The 22790-nt window shown below is 43.5% G+C and overlaps 1 protein-coding gene across 2 annotated transcripts in view; it reads right to left on the bottom strand.

Moving 5' to 3' along the window:
* LOC120066627 (calcium-dependent secretion activator 2-like) overlaps positions 1–22790 on the bottom strand; it is a 248890-nt gene that overhangs the window by 190167 nt on the left and 35933 nt on the right. For both annotated transcript variants that reach the window (XM_039018054.1, XM_039018056.1), the window contains exon 2: positions 18948–19061. In XM_039018054.1, coding sequence (XP_038873982.1) covers positions 18948–19061 — 114 coding nt within the window. The remainder of the gene's footprint in view (positions 1–18947; positions 19062–22790) is intronic.

Here is a 22790-nt window from a genome sequence, read left to right as displayed (position 1 = left end):
TACTAGGTTAGCTGACTTCTCAAAACTAACCTTATTGCGGCTAGCTACTTCTTGTCGCTCCTGCTAGCCTTTACAGCCAAATATCACTTAATATTTTTTTTTAGATATTGATATGGCCAGCATTGTCGACCATTTCTCCCCTCTTGCTGCAGATTTAGCTCATCTCGAAATTACAGAGAAATGCTGTGAAAACCAGCGTGCTGTAAACGTTCTAAAATGTTTTGTCACCAGTGCTCGTTTTGTTGACATTTTTTGTCCTCACACACTGTAGCTCCTACAGCACTAATCTGGTGGAACCTTTGGAGCTCCACCCAAGAAAGGCATTTGATTGGTTTGACGTGTTGTATGGCACCACTGATTTACACCGGGTTCTGACCCCTATTTATGCTGATTTCTGCCATAGGGAAGCCTGGTTCGCGACAAGGTTATTCAGACAATCAGAAAAACAGCTAATGGTTTGAAAGATGAGCCTGAACAACCTGCAAGGCACATGATGAACCCACACGTCATGTGTTATGTTTATTTGCTGCAGTAGTCCTGGTATTTAGTTGCTACAGTAGTCCTGTTTTACAGTTCCCATCCCAATAATTCAGAGACAGAAGCACAGGATTCCAGTGTGAGGATTCCCTCAAGAAAATCCCAGACAAGCTGAAGTCCATCAGTACTCAGATCACACACAGAGAGAAGATTGGGAGAGTGAAAGGGATGCATTGACAGAATCTTTCGCTATAAATCTCGGACAAATCGCTCATTACTGATCGATTTCATGTACTGTTGTCTGTGATCTAATCTTCTAAGCTGCTTGAACACAAATGCGTCCCTCATGCTCTACTTGTCACGCCTGCTCCTGTTCCCCCTCCCTGGCGCTCGAGGGCACCAGGCTGCCCATCATTACACACACCTGTTACGCGCATCAGCATTTCATTGGACTCACCTGTACTCCTTCACGTTTTGACTGCCTTCCCTATATCTGTCTATTCCTCTGTTTCATTCCCGTGCCTGCATTAATGTCGTTATGTTTTTCATGTCCAGACGCTCTCCTGTCCTGTTTCATGTCTGTTTATTAATTAAATGTTCACTCCCTGTACTTGCTTCTCGTCTCCAAGTGACTGTCCTTACACTACTGCTATGTAATAGTTAAATATGTTCTCCATCATGAACTGCATTCTTCCTCTCAAGGTCTCCTGTTATAATCAGAGGCTTTCACCAACATCACTTCAATGTGACTCCCGGCTGTGACAAACGACTTTGTAAAATGTGACTGAAGAAAGCCCTTTTTACATCAGCAGTTGTAACAAAGTGCTTAAACATGTGGCAAAATCCTAAATTGAGGAATGTGTGAGTAACTAAAACATTTGCACAAATCTGTCCCACCCTGATCTGTTTCACCTGTCTTTGAGCTCGTCTCCACCCCCTCTTCAGGTGTCGCCCATCTTCCCCATTATTCCCAGTGCATTTAAACCTGTGTTCTCTGTTTGTCTGTTGCCAGTTTGTTTTGTTTGTCAAGCCTACCAGTGTTTTTCTGCTTGCTCCTGTCTGGTTCCAGTTTTCCCGGGTTTCAAATCAAATCAAACTTTGTCACATGCGCCAAATACAAGTGTAGACCTTACTTACAAGCCCTTAACTCTTCTTTCACTGCACTGTTGGTTAAGAAAATATTTACCAAACTAAAGTAAAAATGTATAAAAAGTAACACAATCAAAACTATAACGAGGCTATATACAGGAGGTACCGGTCCCGAGTCAGTGTGTGGGGGTACAGATTAGTTGAGGTAATTTGTACATGTAGGTAGGGGTGAAGTGACTATGCATAGAGTAGATAATAAACAGCGAGTAGCAGCAGTGTACAAAATAAATGGTGTGGGGGGGGGTGTCAATGTAAATAGTCTGGTGGCCATTTGAATAATTGTTCAGCAGTCTTATGTCTTGGGGGATAGAAGCTGTTAAGGAGCCTTTTGGTTCTAGACTTGGCACTCCGGTACCGCTTGTCGTGCGGTAGCAGAGAATACAGTCTATGACTTGGGTGACTGGAGTATCTGACAATTTTATGGGCTTTCTTCTGACACACCTATTATATAGGTCCTGGATGGCAGGAGGCTTGGCCCCAGTGATGTACTGGGTCATACGCATTACCCTCTGTAGCACCTTACGGTCAAATCCCGAGCAGTTGCCATACCATGCGGTGATGCAGTCGGTAAGGATGCTCTCGATGGTGCAGCTGTAGAACTTTGAGGATCTGTGGACCCATGCCAAATCTTTTCGGACAACCGTCCCCCTGCATCCATTGAAGACCAACGCTTCTCCGCTCTCCCTCCAGAATACTTCGATCTCCGGGAGGCCTTCAGTGAGAGGCAAGCTGCCACCCTCCCTCTTCATCGTCCATATGACTGCGCCATAGAACTCCTACCCAGCTCCACCCCTCCCCGGGGCAGTCTTTACTCCCTCTCAATCCCTGAAGTTGCAGTCATGGACAATTACATCCGGGAGTCGCTGGAGGCAGGTTTAATTCGCTCCTCAACATCCCCAGCTGGTGCAGGGTTCTTCTTCGTGGGAAAGAATGACGGAGGTCTGCGTTCCTGCATCGACTACCGAGGGCTGAACAGGATCACGATTAAGAATCGTTACCCCCTACCCCAGATGTCCGCCACCTTGGTGCTGGCCCAGGGAGGCAAATTCTTCAAACTGGACCACCGCAACGCTTACAATCTGGTGAGAATCAGGGAGGGAGATTAATGGAAAACTGCCTTTAACACCCCTAGTGGCCTCTGAGTATTTAGTCATGCCATTCGGATTATCGAACTCACCGGCAGTCTTCAAAGCATTGGTCAATGACACTCTTAGGGATATGTTGAATCGGTTCGTATTTGTTTACCTCAACGACATCCTGATCTTCTCCAAGACCCTTCCGGAACACATCCTGCACATCCGCCAAGTCCTGAGATGTCTCCTGCAGAGTCAACTATACGTCAAGATTGAGAAGTGTGAGTTCCACGTATCCCAAGTCTCTTTCCTGGGCCACATCATCTCTACCGCCGGTATCCAAATGGACCCTGTTAAGGTCAGGGTGGTCACTGACTGGCCCTGTCCCGCCTCACTTAAACAAGTCCAGCGGTTCCTCGGGTTTGCCCATTTTTACAGGTGTTTTCTAGGCAACTTTGGTGCAGTGGCAGCTACTCTCACAGCCCTAACCCGCAAGTCGCAGACCCGTTTTGTTTAGACCCCCGAGGCTGACAGGGTATACATGGAGCTCAATGGATGTTTCACCTCCGGACCTCCGGATCCTCATTCATCCTGATCCAACTCGTCCCTTCGTGGTAGAGTTTGACGCCTCGTATACCGGAGCAGGGGTGGTCCTTCCACAGTGGAACGAGGGGGACAAGAGAATGCACCCATGTGCCTTTCTTTCAAAGCAGTTCTCGCCAGCAGAACGCAACTGTGATGTAGGCAACCGGGAGCTCTTGAGGGGTGGAGACACTGGTTGGAGGGGGCATCTCATCCTTTCTTGATCTGGACGGACCATAATAACTTGGTCTCCATTCAAGAATCCAGGAGGTTGAACGCTCGCCAGGATAGGTGGGCTCTGTTCAACTTCACTCTAGCCTATCGCACGGGATCCAAGAATCAGAAAGCTGATGCCTCATCCCACCAACACGATGTCTCTAACAAGGAGATGGACTCCAAGCCCATCATCCCCAGCTCTCACATTATGGTTACGTGTTACGGAGTATAGAGACCACAGTATGACAAGCCCAGACCCAAGAACCTGACCCCACTAACAGACTATGTTCCGCGATCAGCCCGTTCCTGAGTGTTACAATGGGGACACTCCTCTGAATTAACTGGGCATCCAGGGGTTAATCGGACACTGGACTTCCTGAGGTGGAAATTCTGGTGGCACAACATGATTAAGGATGTGAAATCCTTTGTTGCGGCCTGTTCCACCTGTGCCCAAAGCAAGTCCTCACGACAGCGACCGGCTGGGTTGCTCCAAACTCTGCCCAACCCCAGCCGGCCCTGGTCCCACCTGTCTATAGACTTTAATCACAGGGTTGCACGCTGATCATGATTACCCATGTCTTTCGACTACACGGACCTCCCCAGGACATTGTCTCGGATCGTGGGCCCCAGTTTGTCGCACGGTATTGGAAAGCTTTCTGCTCCCTGTTGGGGCCGTCGGCGAATCTCTCCTTGGGGTTCCACCCACAGTCGAATGGGCAAACAGAGAGCGGGCCAACCAGGACCTGGAGAAATTCCTCTGCTGTTTTGTCTCCACCCAGGCCAGCAACTGGAGCAAGTTCCTCGTCTGGGCGGAGCATGCTCACAACACACTGCCGAACTCATCCACTGGACTGTCACCGTTTGAGTGTCAGTTTGGGTTCGCCCCCCCATTTCCGGATCAAGAGGCCGACGTGGGGGTGGCATCAGCTGAGGCGTTCATTCGATGATGTCGCCGCACCTGGATCAGAGCACGATCCTCCTTGCTCCGCTTCTCTGCCCTCAGACCGGGTCAAAGGTGGACTCGTGGATGCTCGCTCCACACTACATAGAACCATTCAAGATCCTGAGTCACATCAACCCGGTCACCTATCGTCTCCAGCTTCCCAGGTCTATTAGGGTCTGTCCATCCTTCCATGTATCCCATCTCAAGCTGTTAAGGACCAGTCCCTTCTCTCCCCCCACAGCTGCCCCTCCGCCCCCTCGACTTGTCGATGGTTGCCCGGCCTACACTGTCCGGCATCTGTTGGAGGCTCGTCAGGTCCGGGGCACCCTGCAGTACCTGGTGGACAGGGATGGCTGTCATGTTTCCACCTGTCACCAGAGGGCGGCAGAGACCGTCTTAGAGACATTAACGACAATCAGGTATGTCCTATTTACTCATTATGATTTCCCTGTTAAGAGGTGTGTTTTCTGTTGTCCTTTGCAGAAGCTTGAATTGTGTCCCATGTGCGTTTGTTTCCTGAGTGAGTTTGAGACTTAGTGTTTGTTGTTTTTCTAGTGTACTGTGATCATGCGGCTACTGTTCCTCAGTAAAGTATTTGTTTGTTTATCCTTAACCACTGACTCCTCATCTGGTCTCTTCTCTGCACCTGGGTCTAACTTCATCCCGTCACATGGTGGTCCTCTGTAGCTCAGTTGATGGAGCATGGCGCATGCAAGATTAAAATGGAGATTGCCACATCCCAGTCACAAAACCGTACTTTAGATATTTCTTCAGATATTAGACGTTCTTAAAAATACACGATTTACCAGCTTGATCATTAATTTTCCAAAATGTTTGCAGACAAACTACTCACCATGTGGCCATGCCGGAGGGAGGTGCAAATCCCATCACCTGGTAGGCACATTCATTCTACAGTCTTTTAATGTGTGTTTCGGTATTCACATCAAAAGGTGGGACAGCATTTGAGAAAGATGATTAAAAAATAAACAAAACTACTAATTAGATCAGTATCTTTCAATGTAAATAATAGTGTTAAAGCAATTAATGATTGAATGTTTTATTTATTTTCAAACATGAATTTTGAGTCAGGGCATGGGAAAGCCACCTCAATAGAAATAACTGTATAAACAATGACTTTGTAATATATTAATTTAACAATATGTTTGTTATTGCCTTGGATTGAATTAGAACATAACATGATGTAAATAAAATGTCATAAGTTTGGAGACTTAACTGTTTTTTTGTATGGTTTTCTTCTGGGGTTGGACTGCTATTTGCACCACTTCTGTAGAATCACCCATACAAAATCAGTGCCACTCTCCTCTCTGCACGCCCCCTCGGTGAAAGTAAATCCACTTTCATGCCACGTTAAGAGTGTTCACTCTGAAACCCATATCAAAGCAAACAGATGGTTGCAGGAGCCGCCATAGAACCACCACCCTCCCACTCTGTCCTACGAAGCCACCAGAGAAACGGGTGCGGAATTGACTGCTGCAGAGGACAGCAGGGTCCCTCGTTTGTGGCAAAGATTCTCTGGATTCATAGACAGCTTGATTCAACCACAAAAAACAGGGAGGTTTTCCAATGCCTTGCAAAGAAGGGCACTTATTGGTAGATGGCAAAAAATATACAAAATATCAGACATGGAATATCCCTTTGAGCATTGTGAAATTAACAATTACAATTTGGATGGTGTATCAATGCACCCAGTCACTACAAAGATACAGGTGTCCTTCCTGACTCAGTCGCCGGATACGAAGGAAACCGCTCAGGGATTTCACCATGAGGCCAATGGTGACTTTAAAACAAGTTACAGAGTTTAATGGCTTTGATAGGAGAAAACAGAGGATGTATCAACAACATTGTAGTTACTCAACAATACTAACCTAATTGACAGAGTGAAAATAAGAAAGCCTGTACAGAATAAAAATATTCCAAAACATGCATACTGTTTGCAACAAGGCACTAAAGTAATACTGCAAAAAACATGTCAAAGCAATTCACTTTTGTCCTGAATACAAGGTGTTATGTTTGGGGCAAATCCAATACAACACATTACTGAGTTCTGCTCTCCCTATTTTCAAGCATAGTGTTAGCTGCATCACGTTATGGCTATGCTTGTAATCGTTAAAGGACTGGGGAGTTTTTTCAGAATAAAAAATAAATGGAATAGAGCTAAGCACAGACAAAACACTGGGTGATTAATTCACCTTTCAGCAGAACAATAACCTAAAACACAAGGCCAAATCTACACTGGAGTTGCTTACCAAGAAGACAGTGAATGTTCCTGAGAGTCTACTTGAAAATCTATGGTAAGACCTGAAAATGGTATTCTAGCAATGATCAACAACCAGTTTGACAGAGCTTGAATAATTATTTTAAAGAGACTTATCTAAAAAAAAAAACTCAGTTGTAATCGATGCCAAAAGGTGCTTCTACAAACTATTGACTCAGGTGTGCGAATCCTTAGGTAAATTATATATTTCTGTATTTCCTTTCAATAAATGTTCAATTTGTCATTATGAGGTATTTTGGTAGATAGATTTTTTTCACCCATGTAATCCATTTTGCATTCATGCTGTAACACAAAATGTGGAATAAGCCAAGCGGTATGAATACTTTGAGGGCAATGTACCTCTTGTTTCCGTCTCTTTTCAGTCCCTATTCTTCAGCTCTCTCACCAGTTACTTGCCTTTCTCTCCTCTTCCACACCCCTTATTTCTCTATGCTAACCATCATTCTCTCCTTCATCACCGGTCGTTCTCCTTCTAACACTCCTCTCTTTCCCCCCCTTCCTCCAGTCATCCACATTTTACTTTGTCTATTCTTCCCCTACACTTCATTACCTTATTACTGATACATTTTTTTAAATGTTTTTTTAACTGTTTTCTTTCTCCTTGCATTTTGTATTTGATGTGTGTACTTCTGTAATTTCAGGGTTCATTCAAAATAGATCTAGGTCTCAGTAACCCTGATAAAAAGTTTAAATAAATTACAAATACCATTAATAACAGTTCATGAGAAATAAAGCATCATAAACCACCACTAAGAAGGGATGTATAAATGATAAGCGAGGGTTTTACGCACATCCAACTTTTGTACAGCAGCTGAACAAAAAGAGCCAATATAGAGAAAGAAAAGTCGTGTCGGCTCACTGTTTGCTGCTCCCAATAAGTGCTCTTTTAATAAACCTATCCGTAATACTGACTTTCAACCAACGTGGTCTTGGTCTTAGTGTAAATGGTAAGCAGAGTATATATACACACTCTGGTGGGTCAGGGTATGGAGACTACTAGAGGGCAGTAAGTGATCAATAGACAGAGATTAATGGTGGACTGTCAGGGGTGCAAACAGGCCATTGCGGTGTATTGACAAAGTTACTTTATTGATCAGGCCCAATTAATTACCTGACAAGCAGAGGTCACATTAGAATTGATTATATGTGGCGGGGTCTAGTGCTGGTGCTGCCGACTCCCAGCTACACATTTCCTCTACATATCCATAGAAACAATATTGAGTACATGAAAATGCTCAAGCACACACTTATGCAAACAGGCCTTGTGCACCGAGGGAAAACAGACTTTCAGACAGAGCCTGTGAGAAGGGCAAATACATTTGAACCTTTAAAGAGTCTCTAGTGTCTTAGTGGATTTGCATAGCCCCGAGCACAGCATGGGTAAATGTGTGAGCACAACACATTTGTTAGCCATGATTACACGTCCTCCAGTTGGACATAATGTCTCATGTGGCCTGCCGCAATGTAGCGGATGCCTTCTAAGGACACATTGAGGGACACATTGAACATTGAAAAAGTTGATGAGCTTCTTTCACTTCGACACGATGTCCACTGAATAGTAATAACGGGTCAACTTTGATCCATTCTTGCTATGACACATCACATAGTGAGCCATGCAAAGACTGAGGCATATACTTCCATGGGTTTCTCTTCCATCTACTGCAATTAAAGAGCCTGAGACGCCCGCTTTTCTGATAAGATCTACATCTCATAACGTATGAGAGGCACAACTCACTTCAGACGAAGAAATGAGAGAGAGAGGGAGACATGGAAAGACAGAGTGAGGGATGAGGAATGGAAGGTGTAAAGAAAAGATGGAGACTGCAAAAGAGGGACGGGCAGGGAGAAAAAGATAGACAAATCAAATAAATGTATTTGTCACATGCGTCGAACACAACAGGAATGGCAAATCCATGGACCTTTCAGAGGCTAAACTAGATTCCAGAGTCACATCCAGCCTGAAATATGCTTGTGAGACCATCGTTGAACAACATGAAGATGAGGTCATCGAATTCTTTGCACATGAAATGGACAACGTCAAACCTTACCGTGAAATGCTTACTTACAAGCCCCTAAAACACAATGCAGTTCAAGAAATAGAGTTAAGAAAATATTTACTAAATAAAGTAAAAAATAAAAAGTAACACAAAATAACAATAAAGAGGCTATATAAAGGGCGTACCAGTATCGAGTCAATGTGTGGGGGTAAAGGTTAGTTGAGGTAAAAGGAGTAAAATGGGTGATTCGTCACGAAACTACAACAAAAAAAGACCATGATTTTGGGGTTTTAATATACTGGATAAAAACATAAACACAACATGTAAAGTGTTGGTCCCATGTTTCATGAGCTGAAATAAAACATCCCTGAAATTTTCCATAAGCACAAAAATATTATTTATTTCAAATGTTGTGCACACATTTGTTTACATCCCTGTTAATGAGCATTTCTTCTTTGCCAAGAGATAATCCATCCACTTGACAGGTGAGGCATAACAAGAAGTTGATAAAATAGCATGATCATTACACAGGTGCACCTTGCGCTTGGGACAATAAAATACCACTCTAAAATGTGCAGTTTGGTCACACAATGCCATAGATGTTTTGAGGGAATGTACAATTGGCATTCTGACTGCAGTAATGTCCACCAGTTGTTGTCAGAGAATTGAATGTTCATTTCTCTACCATAAGCCGCATCCAAAGTTGTTTTAGAGAATTTAGTAGTACGTCCATCCGGACTCACAACCGCAAACCACGTGTAACCACGCCAGCCCAGGACCTCCGCTTCCGGCATCTTTACCTAAGGGATCGTCTGAGACCAGCCACCCGGACAGCTGATGAAACTGAGGAGTATTTCTGTCTGTAATAAACCCCTTTTGTAGGGAAAAACTCATTCTGATTGGCTGGGCCTGGCTCCCAAGTGGGTTGACCTATGCCCTCCCAGGCCCACCCATGGCTGTGCCCCTGCCCAGTCATGTGAAATCCATAAGATTAGGGCCTAATGAATTTATTTAAATTGACTGATTTCCTTACATGAACTGTAACTCGTTGAATCGTTGAAATTGTTGCATGTTGCATTTATGTTTTTGTTCAATATAGAAGGATAGTTTACATATATTTTACATTTGTATCTTAAAGCATAATTGAAAAATAAGTTGGAAAATGTAACAATTTGGATATACTAGGCAAATTTTTAAGAGTCCATTATATTTCTTCTGTAGGTGCAACAAAATTGGTGTCAGATTACGTTTTACGCTTGCTCTGTAATATGAGTAGTATTTTAATTTCCATAACAATTTTCTTACATTCATTCATATTAAAAATATACACTACCATTCAAAAGTTGAGTCACTTAAAAATGTCCTTGTTTTTGAAAGAAAAGCACATTATTTGTCCATTAAAATAACATCAAATTGATCAGAAATAGTGTATACATTGTTAATGTTGTAAATGACTATTGTAGCTGAAAACAGCAGATTTTTTTATGGAATATCTACATAGGCGTACAGAGGCCCCTTATCAGCAACCATCACTCCTGTGCTCCAATGGCAAGTTGTGTTAGCTAATCCAAGTTTATCATTTTAAAAAGGCAAATTGATTATTAGAAAAACCTTTTGCAATTATGTTAGCACAGCTGAAAACTGTTGTCTTGATTAAAGAAGCAATAAAAACTGGCCTTCTTTAGACTAGTTGAGTATCTGGAGCATCAGCATTTGTGGATTCAATTACAAGCTCAAAATGGCCAGAAACAAAGACCTTTCTTCTGAAACTCCTCAGTCTATTCTTGCTCTGAGAAATGAAGGCTATTCCATGCGAGAAGTTGCCAAGAAACTGAAGATCTCGTACAACGCTGTGTACTCCTCCCTTCACAGAACTGAGCAAACTGGTACTAACCAGAATAGAAATAGGAGTGCGAGGCCCCGGTGCACAACTGGGCAAGAGGACAAGTACATTAGTGTCTAGTTTGAGAAACAGACACCTCACAAGACCTCAACTGGCAGCTTCATTGAAAAGTATCCGCAAAACACCAGTCTCAACGTCAACAGTGAAGAGGCGACTCCAGGATGCTGGCCTTCTAGCCAGAGTTCCTCTGTCCAGTATCTGTTATTTTGCCCATCTTAAACTTTTCTTTTTATTGGCCAGTCTGAGATATGGCTTTTTCTTTGCAACTATGCCTAGAAGGCCAGCATCCCGGGGTCGCCTCTTCACTGTTGACGTTGAGACTGGTGTTTTGTGGGTATTTGTATTTATATTTATATTTATTAGGGGATCCCCATTAGCTGTTGCCAAGACAGCAGCTACTCTTCCTGAGGTCCAAACACATTAAGGCACTTCCATTACATATAAAAATAAATAAAACAGTACATTATAACATTATTACACTACTACATATCTACAATACAAAATGTATAATACCACCATACAACAATATTACAATGTACATGTGTGTAGTGCTAGCTCTTGTATGCGTAACAGAAAGCTATGAAAAATATAGATAAACTCTCGATAAATAGTGTGGTCTACAGCTTATCATGAGGTACTCTACTTCAGGCAAGCAAAACCTCGAGACTCTGCGCACCAGCTGTCATTGACAAATACAGTGCATTCGGAAGGTATTCAGATCTCTTGACTTTTTTCACATTGTTACATTACAGCCTTTTTCTAAAATGTATTAAATCGTCGTCCCCCCCCCCCCCCCCCCCCCCCATCAATCTATACACAATACCAGATAATGACAAAGCAAAAACAGGTTTTTAAATTTTAGCAAATTTATAAAAAATACAAAACTGAAATATCAAATTTACATGAGTATTCAGACTCTTTACTCAGTACTTTGCTGAAGCACCTTTGGTAGAAATTACAGCCTAGAGTCTTCTTGGGTATGATGCTACAAGCTTGACACACCTATATATTTGGGGAGTTTCTCCCACTCTTCTCTGCAGATCCTTTCAAGCTCTGTCAGGTTGGATGGGGAGAGCCGCTGTACAGCTATTTTCAGGACTCTCCAGAGATGTTTGATCTGGTTGAAGTCCGGGCTCTGGCTGGGCCACTCAAGGACATTATCCCGAAGCCATTCCTGCATTGTCTTAGCTGTGTGATTAGGGTTGATGTCCTGTTAGAAGATGAACCTTCACCCCAGTCTGAAGTCCTGAGGAGCAGGTTTTCATCAAGCATTTCTTTGTACTTTACTCCGTTCATTTTTCCTTTGATTCTGATTAGTCTCCCAGTCCCAGCCGCTGAAAAACATGCCCACAGCATGATGCTGCCACCACCATGCTTCACCGTAGGGATGGTGCCAGGTTTCCTCCAGACGTGACGCTTGGCATTTAGGCCAAAGAGTTCCATCTTGGTTTCATCAGACCAGAGGATCTTGAGTCTTGAGGTGTCTTTTGGCAAACTCCAAGTAGGCTTTCATGTGTCTTTTACTGAGGAGTGGCTTCCGTCTGGCCACTCTACCATTAAGGCCTGATTGATGGAGTGCTGCAGAGATGTTTGTCCTTCTGGAAGGTTCTCCCATCTCCACAAAGGAACTCGGGTTCTTGGTTACCTCCCTGACCAAGGCCCTTCTCCCCCAATTGGCCAGCCAGCTCTAGGAAGAGTCTTGGTGTTTCCAAACTTCTTCCATTTAAGAATACTTCAATGCTGAAGAAATGTTTTGCTACCTTTCCCCAGATCTGTGCCTTGACACAATCCTGTCTCGGAACTCTACAGACAATTCCTTCGATGTCATGGCTTGGTTTTTGCTCTGACATGCACTAACTGTGGGACCTTATATAGACAGGTGTGTGCCTTTCCAAATCATATTTAATCAATTGAATTTACCACAGGTGGACTCCATTCAAGTTGTAAAAACATCAAGGATAATCAATGGAAACAGGATGCACCTGCACTCAATTTCAGTAAAGTATCAGTTTTTTAAATTATAATAAATGTGCAAAAATTTCTAAAAAACTTTTTGCTTTGTCATTATGGGGTATTGCGTGTAGATTGATTAGGATTATTTAATTCATTTTAGAATAAGGCTGTAACATAAATAGCGGAAAAAGTCAAGGGGTCTGAATACTTTCCGAATGCACTGTAGACAGATCACCATCCCTCGTCTTACTGGAGGTAGCTGTTCTGTCTTGCTGATGTACGGAAAACCCAGCCAACTGTATATTATCCATGTTGTCTTTCAGCCACGACTCGGGGAGACATAAGATATTACAGTTTCTAATGTCCCGTTGACAGGATAGTCTCGAACGTAGCTCATCCAGTTTATTCTCCAATGATTGCACATTCGCCAATAGGACGGATGGTAGAGGCGGGTTACTCACTCATAGATGAATTCTCACAAGGCACCCACATCTGCACCCCTTGTGTCGGCATCTCCTTTTCATGCAAATGACAGGGATTTGGGGCTAGTCCGGGAGCAGGAGTAAATCCTTTGAGCTCGACTCTTTAAAGAAAAATCTTTGTCCAGTTTGAGGTGAGTAATCGCTCTTCTGATATCCAGAATCTCTTTTCGGTCATAAGAGAAGGTGGTAGAAATATTATGTACAAAATAAGTTACAAACATGAAAAAAACACAAAATAGCACAATTGGTTAGGAGCCTGTAAAACAGCAGCCATCCCCTCCGGCACCATATTGTTCACCACTCATTACGTTAGTTGTCTTCCTTTTACAATCTATACTTTCTCTCGCACTTGTGTCAATGTATCTTGGAAGCCTGAATGCATCACTTGATCATGGCATTGTTTACCTTGCAATTCTGAGAGTCTATAGTTAACAGTGAGTAGGTGTATGCCGAGTTGTCGAACAAAATGAGTATCGTAACGGATATGGACAATTGTCCAGATACGATTATGATCCGATTATTTTTTGAAGATTATCCATGATCGGGGAAAAAAATATTTTTTAGGTGCCAGTGCACATCTTTCAATCAAGTGTGAGGTACTACGTGGTCTCAATAACTCTACTGGCTAGTTTGCCTGTCTGTAAAGAGAAATGCGGGCTGTACATTGATTCTGCTGCTCTGATTGGATAGAGTGAAGCTGTATTTCTCCATCCACTCGCTTTGCTTCATTCACCCGATCACTTCTCCTTGCATGTTTCGATCGGATCATTTAGATTGCTGCTGGCTCATGTAAGCCTGCTACTATTTACATTTACATTTAAGTCATTTAGCAGACGCTCTTATCCAGAGCGACTTACAAATTGGAAAGTTCATACATATTCATCCTGGTCCCACCGTGGGAATTGAACCCTGGTCCCCCCGTGGGAATTGAACCCACAACCCTGGCGTTGCAAGCGCCATGCTCTACCAACTGAGCCACACGGGACCATTTACTATGATAAATCAAAATGTGAGGACGTTTCCTAAAAGCTATCAATGTGCATTGCATCTAACAAGCGGGGCGAGGGTAGGGAATAAATTTGACCCACTGATGCTCATTCGGACTAAGTGACAGCAAACTTGTCTGCCCGCTGCAAGTTCAGGACACAGATACACACCCCTCTTTTTTTGTCTATAAATGTGCAGTATTTTGACAACATCTAGCCTACTTACCGTAGGCATATTAAAACACTTCCGTGTTTTCCGATCAAGTGTATCATCTGATCCAATCCGACTATCAACTATCAATCTACGGATAAGAATACGAGTATGGCCAGGTCAGCACACCCTTAGCAGGGAGTATCAATGGATGCTTTTGGTCATAACTCCACGTGGTCATTTGATGTCCACCTCCTAATCCATACTGATCTAGGAATGGGTTTAGTGCTCGGATTTTGTAACGTTGATCCACCTCCCATCCCGTTCTTAACGGTTTCTTTTCGTCAGAAAAAGCTTGGTTCTGGGTTACCTTTATTCAGTATCGCTCTGCCTCTGCGATTTCTCCTGTGGATAATACTCCTTTTCCCCTTTCTTGATGCACCCATGCAGTCGTCCGTGGAACTCTGCTCAAACTACACTACTTTTCTAAATGCGCTGTTAATCAGTTACATTTGTTTGAACTGTGATTTGCTTGTCTTCAACCTTGCGTTCACATTCATTGTCATTAGATTTTTCATCATCTTCGGGTTCAATCTTCTCTCTGCACTCTAGCCACTGTGGCCCTGTGCACTCTTTCAGTTGATTGGCCCTCTAGTGCCTGCATCCGCCGGGTTTTCTTTTCCACAGCAATGTCTCCACTTCAAGGGTTCAGTCAAGTTCTGTATTTCTTTGACTCTGTTTTCTACAAAGGGTTTCCACTGTTTAGTTGTATGCATTTGTATGCATTTGCGTTTTCTCCATCTTCAGATGAGTGGCTATATAGTTACCAAGCCTTGCTCCTATCAAGGCATCTAATAACTCTAGTCTGAGTAAGGTGACTTTCTTCAGTGGAGCTACTCTGGTCTTGGATGCAATCAAAGTCACTGCGCACTCACCATCTTCATCTGTGCCTGGAATGATGTGTAGGAATGCAGATACACAGAATGCGCTTTCACTTGCATCGCTGAAAACATAACTCTTTGGTCACATTTGAAGTATACTTCAAGGGGGGGGTTGGCACCCCCCCTGGTTTGTGCTGTGGTGGAGATCTTTGTGGGCTATACTCGGCCTTGTTTCAGGATGGTAAATTGGTGGTTGAAGATATCCCTCTAGTGGTGTGGGGGCTGTGCTTTGGCAAAGTGGGTGGGGTTATATCCTTCCTGTTTGGCCCTGTCCGGGGGTATCATCGGATGGGGCCACAGTGTCTCCTGACCCCTCCTGTCTCAGCCTCCAGTATTTATGCTGCAGTAGTTTATGTGTCGGGGGGCTAGGGTCAGTTTGTTATATCTGGAGTACTTCTCCTGTCTTATCCGGTGTCCTGTGTGAATTTAAGTATGCTCTCTCTAATTCTCTCCTTCTCTCTTTCTTTCTCTCTCTCTCTCGGAGGACCTGAGCCCTAGGACCATGCGTCAGGACTACCGGGCATGATGACTCCTTGCTGTCCCCAGTCCACCTGGCCTTGCTGCTATTCCAGTTTCAACTGTTCTGCCTGCTGCTATGGAACCCTGACCTGTCCACCGGACGTGCTACCTGTCCCAGACCTGCTGTTTTCAACTCTCTAGAAACCGCAGGAGCGGTAGAGATACTCTTAATGATCGGCTATGAAAAGCCAACTGACATTTACTCCTGATTATTATTTGACCATGCTGGTCATTTATGAACATTTGAACATCTTGGCCATGTTCTGTTATAATCTCCACCCGGCACAGCCAGAAGAGGACTGGCCACCCCTCATAGCCTGGTTCCTCTCTAGGTTTCTTCCTAGGTTTTGGCCTTTCTATGGAGTTTTTCCTAGCTGCCGTGCTTCTACACCTGCATTGCTTGCTGTTTGGGGTTTTAGGCTGGGTTTCTGTACAGCACCTCGAGATATTAGCTGATGTACGAAGGGCTATATAAAATAAACTTGATTTGATGATTTGATTCTCCAATGCTGCATCGTAATGTCTTGTCATGGTGAGTTCACTCAAACTGGCAACTTCTCACACCACTGCCGCCATTGTTCAGACAGATTCACGGGCAGCTGTTCGTCCCACTGGATGCCCCGTTGCCACATCTGTTGGAATTTGACATTTGTGAATGGCGATAGGAATCCAATTGGATCGAAGATCCGTGCTGCAACAAAACTCTTTTAGTAATCTTTCTGTACTGTATGAACGCCATCAGGTTGCACGGCTCAAATACAAAGTTGTCATTTTACATTCTCCAGGTCAGTCCTAAAACTTTCAGAACTCTGGCCATTCTCATCGTGCGTAATTTGACTTTGGCTTGGTTTTAAACATTCTTCTAACTAGAGAAATATAAGCACATCTCAAACGTTTTCATTAATAGAAATCAATGATTACACACTGGTATCAGGAGATTTTTATGGTTTTGCATAAGGAAAGACAGCGCTAGGATGAATGGAAATTAAAACATTTATACTAAAGTGTGGCAGCCGATGCTGGATCATTTGCCTAGAGATTCAGTTGACCTGTTAGAGAGGGGAAGAGATGCTGTAGCTTGGCAACCTTAACTCGGTCACGCCTGCTCCCGCTCTCCCTCTCTGGCGCTCGAGGGCGCCAGGCTGCCCTCCATTACGCACACCTGTCACCATCGTTACGCACATCAGCGCTCACTGAACTCACCTTGACTCCTTCATTTTGTTGATTGCCCCATCTATATATCTGTCTGTTCCTCCGTTGGTTCCCTGTCAGCATTAATGTCGTTCTATTTTCTTGTCCAGACGCTGTCCAATGTCCGTTGTTAATTAAATGATCACTCCCTGTACTTGCTTCTCGTCTACCAGCGTCGATCCTTACAGACTCAGTGTTAGGGGAGTAAGGGGATACAGTACCATTTATGCCGATGTGTAAGCTTGTTGCATGGTGAAATGTGAGGTGTGTATCTGAGCAGAAAGTTGGACATCGATGTGTAAAGTTTAACACATTTTCCCCCCCAATGTTTTTGTTTTTATTATTGTACTTTTTCTTCTATTACACTATAGTGTTTCTGATTGTTATCATTGTTTCGGTCTTCGTTGATGTTGGAAAAATAAGAAAAAACAACAATCAATTTATCACAAGGCCAGCTTCCACGTGGAATGCTTTCGACACTTTATAGAGTCCATGCCACAACGAATTGATGATGTTCTGATGTTGATGATGTTCTGCAACTCAACATTAGGAAGGTATTCCTAATGTTTGGTATACTCCGTGTATATACAGTACACCAGTTGTGTACAAAACATTAGGAGCACCTTCCTAATGTTGAGTTGCACCCCCTTTTGCCCTCAGAACAGCCTCAATTCTTCAGAGCATTGACTCTACAAGATGTCGAAAGCAACCCACAGTTGTGTCAAGTTGGATGGATGTCCTTTGGATGGTGGACCATTCTTTAAAGGCATTAGTGATATCTTCCGTAAATGCTACCTTGTGTTCTATGAATTTTAGCAATACACTTAGCAGATGGGTGTTCAGATTAGGGCATGTAAAACATCTATTATTCAGTGACTTACTCCTGTGAGCGTGTGATTACGCACTGAATACTATTTCAGAGTTAGAGGTCGAAATCGCGCTCCTTAATCCGGAAGCCAGCCGCACCAATGTGTCGGAGGAAACACCGTTCAACTGACGACCGGAGTCAGCCTGCAGGCGCCTGGCCCACCACAAGGAGTCGCTAGAGCGCGATGAGCCAAGTTAAGCCCCCCGAGCCAAACCCTCCCCTAACCCGGACGACGCTGGGCCAATTGTGTGCCGCCCTATGGGACGCCCAGTCACGGTGATTCTAACATGCATGTACTCAGGTGTCTGAATACCTATATCAATTAGATATTTCTGTATTTCATTTTTAATACATTTTCAAAATTTAAAAAAAAAACATGTTTCCACTTTGTCATTATAGAGTATTGTGTATAGATGGGTGAGACAAATTCTGGCTGTAACAACAAAATGTGGAATAAGTCAAGAGGTATGAATATTTTCTGAAGGCACTGTATGTCAACAATCCTTCCTCCAAATAACCATTCTATCGATTACATTTTGTGAAAATCCCCAAAATCAAGGTCTTTTGTTGTTGTTCTAGTTTCGTGAGGAATCTCCCAAATACAGTATACAAAAGAGGGGGAAAAAAGAGGAAAGAAAAGGACGAAAAATACAATTCAGGAGAGTGATGGAAAGATATAGTAGTAGACAAAACAAAAGGAAATGAAAAAGTGATAGACATATTGAGAAAGAGGGCGCAAAGGTGTTTGAGAGCACCATCCTCTTCAGAATCCCCCCACGCATAAACTGTTAGCATCAGTTGATCGATTTCTAATCTTTTCACCGGACACTTGCAATAACGTTAATTACAAAACTGCCCATATGAGTGAAATGACCTCTCACCCTCTCCATCTCCAGGCAGACTGTGTGCGAGTGAGGGTGGCCACATAACTGAGATTAAGTGGGAGAGAAAAAGTATTGTTTATCGAGATTGGACCACTGACACCTGTAGTTTTCTTTGACAAGTTGAACGGGTCAGTCGTGCGAAATTGAAAAACACAAGAGGTAAGGCCCTTCTTCTAAAGAACAGCTGCTAGACAGTACAGCTAAAATGAACAACTGCTTGGCAAACAAGTGTGGTATTTTGGAGAATTGCAACCCTCGCTGGGCTACAGGCAGTAGAGCATGCCACAATGGAAGCTAGTCATTTTAGGGGCAAGGGTGAGGTGGGTGAGCTCTTGCCTCATAGTAGCTGCGCACGGCGTTGCAGAAGGCCTCATCCACCACCATCTGTGTGTCCCCGTTCAGGAAGGCCTGGAAATGATCCTTTACCACCTGCAGCTGCTGCTTATTCAGCTGAGAGAGAGAGAGAGAGAGAGAGAGACAGTGTTGTTATAAACTGACATAAGCTGTCATTACTAGCTATTATAACACCCTCATGTAGGCCATTTGGTTGAGACTTCAAGAAAGCACAATAGGAGCATTCGTTCATTCAGAAAGGAAAATAATAAATAAATAAATCCTTGTCATTGTCTTCCTTTATTTTCTGTTTGGCACATTCAACCCATTTGTGGAGTAGTACTACTCGGTGACAAAAGACTTCAAGTGCTTGAAATGCTTTTGAATGGAATTTAATTATTGTGTATTTTCTGCAGTTTCTCTTTTAGTCATGGTAGAGGCTTTGGGTGCTTGACAACCAATGTAACAGAGTGTTGATGGAATGATGCATCTACTTTGCTATATCATGGCAATAAGTGGAATAAACTATTTCCCAGAAGAAACCATTGCCAGAATAGAACCCCCAAAACACTGTGAGGCAACCATTTCAAAAGCGCCATCAGTCCTTACCATTCTTGTTCAGAGATTCTCTAATGATTACTATTGGTGTCCTAAGGCAATGCTTTTTGCCAACATGTCGTTTCATAACCAAAAATAATAAAATAGCAGCTTTCTTTCTCTGCCATTGCATATGTATGAGGGCAGAGGCAGTCTGTCTTCTTCCCATTGACAGTAGCACTGACTGCAAGCTACAAAAACATAAATATTGATGTTTCTTACTGACAATGTGGACAGCAACTTATCTCCCGCCTCCAGCCCCAGTGTGGGGATCCTTGTTCCAAAATTCGTTTTCTGCAACTTAAGCAACTTTATGTGTTTAGCCTTTCAACTGTGTGGCTACTAGCAAGCTGGAGGAATGCAGATGTACAAGTGGTCATTGCTATTCCTAGTCTTTAAAAACGGTTTAGCTCCAAGTCTCATCTCCTCATTTTCAATAGGAATGCTCTGACAAAAGTGAGTCAGCTGAAATGAAAGCACTGCAATGAAAAGGGGAAACTTTGTTAGCAACCTGATTGTGATAGCCTCTTCTATTGGGGATGGTAATATGTGAAAATCAAGACAATGTTTTTCCGCCTGGCCTCTTAGCTCTTTGTAAAGCGTGTGTTTTTATGTGTGTGTCCGTGAGAGAGAGAGGAAAACGAGTGGGTGTGTGCATGCCCGAAAAAGTACTCGCCATAGGTGGCCTCTAAAAAGCACTGCAACTTGAGTCTAACATGGGGTGACAAAGCCCTGGAGCAAGGTGCTCTGACATTGTCTTCATTGGTACCTCTCTACCTAACAGCCTCTCTTCACTGAGAAATAAGAGTCAGAACAGGTCAATCCAAGTGATACTGTTCTCTAGACAAAGCCTCTAAGAGAGGTACAACTGTTGAGCTGAAACTCAACAGGCAGATTTCACAAAACAGAGATCAATCTTCTCTTGATGTCACCTCCATTTCAGGGCGGGACACATTTGTCAGTGGGAATCGTTATTGATGTCAAAAAGGGCCTAACTGTGAAGAGTTACACAAACAAGCATAATAACAGTATAATGTTTAGGAGCCATGATCCGTTATGAACGTTCATAGCAAGGCTCATATTTCATCATAATGCATTCAATGCATTACACACAGGTGGTAGATAAATAGTGTTCCAGATTACATGACTAGGAGAAGGTTTAACAATGTTTCTATAAAAGGTGATTCAATGCCTGTTTGGGAGTGTATTTTCCGGTGGAATGTACAGTCGTCGCCAAAAGTTTTGAGAATGACACAAATATTAATTTTCAGTCTGCTGCCTCAGTTTGTATGATAGCAATTTGCATATACTCCAGAATGTTATGAAGAGTGATCAGATGAATTGCAATTAATTGCAAAGTCCCTCTTTGCCATGCAAATGAACTGAATCCCCAAAAAACATTTCCACTGCATTTCAGCCCTGCCACAAAAGTGCCAGCTGACATGTCAGTGATTCTCTCGTTAACAAAGGTGTGGGTGTTGACGAGGACAAGGCTGGAGATCACTCTGTCATGCTGATTGAGTTCGAATAACAGAATGGAAGCTTCAAAAGGAGGGTGGTGCTTGGAATCATTGTTCTTCCTCTGCCAACCATGGTTACCTGCAAGGAAATACATGCCATCATCATTGCGTTGCACAAAAAGGGCTTCACAGGCAAGGATATGGCTGCCAGTAAGATTACACCTAAATCAACCATTTATTGGAGCATCAAGAACTTCAAGGAGAGCGGTTCAATTGTTGTGAAGAAGGCTTCAGGGCACCCAAGATAGTCCAGCAAGCGCCAGGACCGTCTCTTGAAGTTGATTCAGCTGTGGGATCGGGGCACCACCAGTACAGAGTTTGCTCAGGAATGGCAGCAGGCAGGTGTGAGTGCACGCACAGTGAGGCGAAGACTTTTGGAGGATGGCCTGGTGTCAAGAAGTGCAGCAAAGAAGCCACTTCTCTCCAGGAAAAACTTCAGGGACAGACTGATATTCTGCAAAAGGTACAGGGATTGGACTGCTGAGGACTGGGGTAAAGTCATTTTCTCTGATGAATCCCCTTTCCGATTGTTTGGGGCATCCGGAAAAAAAGCTTGTCCGGAGAAGACAAGGTGAGCGCTACCATCAGTCCTGTGTCATGCCAACAGTAAAGCATCCTGAGACCATTCATGTGTGGGGTTGCTTCTCAGCCAAGGGAGTGGGCTCACTCACAATTTTGCCTAAGAACACAGCCATGAATAAAGAATGGTACCAACACATCCTCCGAGAGCAACTTCTCCCAACCATCCAGGCACAGTTTGGTGACGAACAATGCCTTTTCCAGCATGATGGAGCACCTTGCCATAAGGCAAAAGTGATAACTAAGTGGCTCGGGGAACAAAACATCGATATTTTGGGTCCACGGCCAGGAAACTCCCCAGACCTTAATCCCATTGTGAAGTTGTGGTCAATCCTCAAGAAGCGGGTGGACAAACAAAAACCCACAAATTCTGACAAACTCCAAGCATTGATTATGCAAGAATGGGCTGCCATCAGTCAGGATGTGGCCCAGAAGTTAATTGACAACATGCCAGGGCGGATTGCAGAGGTCTTGAGAAAGAAGGGTCAACACTGCAAATATTGACTCTTTGCATCAACTTCATGTAATTGTCAATAAAAGCCTTTGCCACTTATGAAATGCTTGTAATTATACTTCAATATTCCATAGTAACATGTGACAAAAATATCTAAAGACACTGAAGCAGCAAACTTTGTGAAAATTTATATTTGTGTCATTCTCAAAACTTTTGGCCACGACTGTACAATGTTCATCTCCACTGAACCTGAGAATGTGTGTAGAGTGGGGTGGGAGGTGTGCACTGAGGTGTCAGTCTTTGTGTGTGTGTGTGAATGTATTCTAATCACAAAGTCTTCCTCTCCTCTCTCCTCAGAAACTCCACAGATCATTCAGAACAACTAAGAGCTTGTTTGGCAACCAGCAATTCCCTCAGGATAGCAGATCAATAGACACAGCCAGGTGTGTCAGTCAGCTCAATGTCAGTCACTAATGCATTGCCCAGTGGTCCTTTCCATGCTGAAAATACTAAGTTGTGTGTGTGTGTGTGTGTGTGTGTGTGTGTGTGTGTGTGTGTGTGTGTGTGTGTGTGTGTGTGTGTGTGGCAGAATGAGGCTAATCTCCTGGGCATTAAGGCTCTTATATCAACCTGTTTTTCCATGGCTGCCAGACTGAAAGGACATGCCTGCAAGAACCATGTGTTAGCAACAGATAT

This window comes from Salvelinus namaycush, chromosome 21, assembly GCF_016432855.1.
Source record: "Salvelinus namaycush isolate Seneca chromosome 21, SaNama_1.0, whole genome shotgun sequence".
Taxonomy (NCBI): domain Eukaryota; kingdom Metazoa; phylum Chordata; class Actinopteri; order Salmoniformes; family Salmonidae; genus Salvelinus; species Salvelinus namaycush.
Note: the sequence above shows the minus strand (reverse complement) of the source record. Positions and strands in the feature narration are given on the sequence as shown.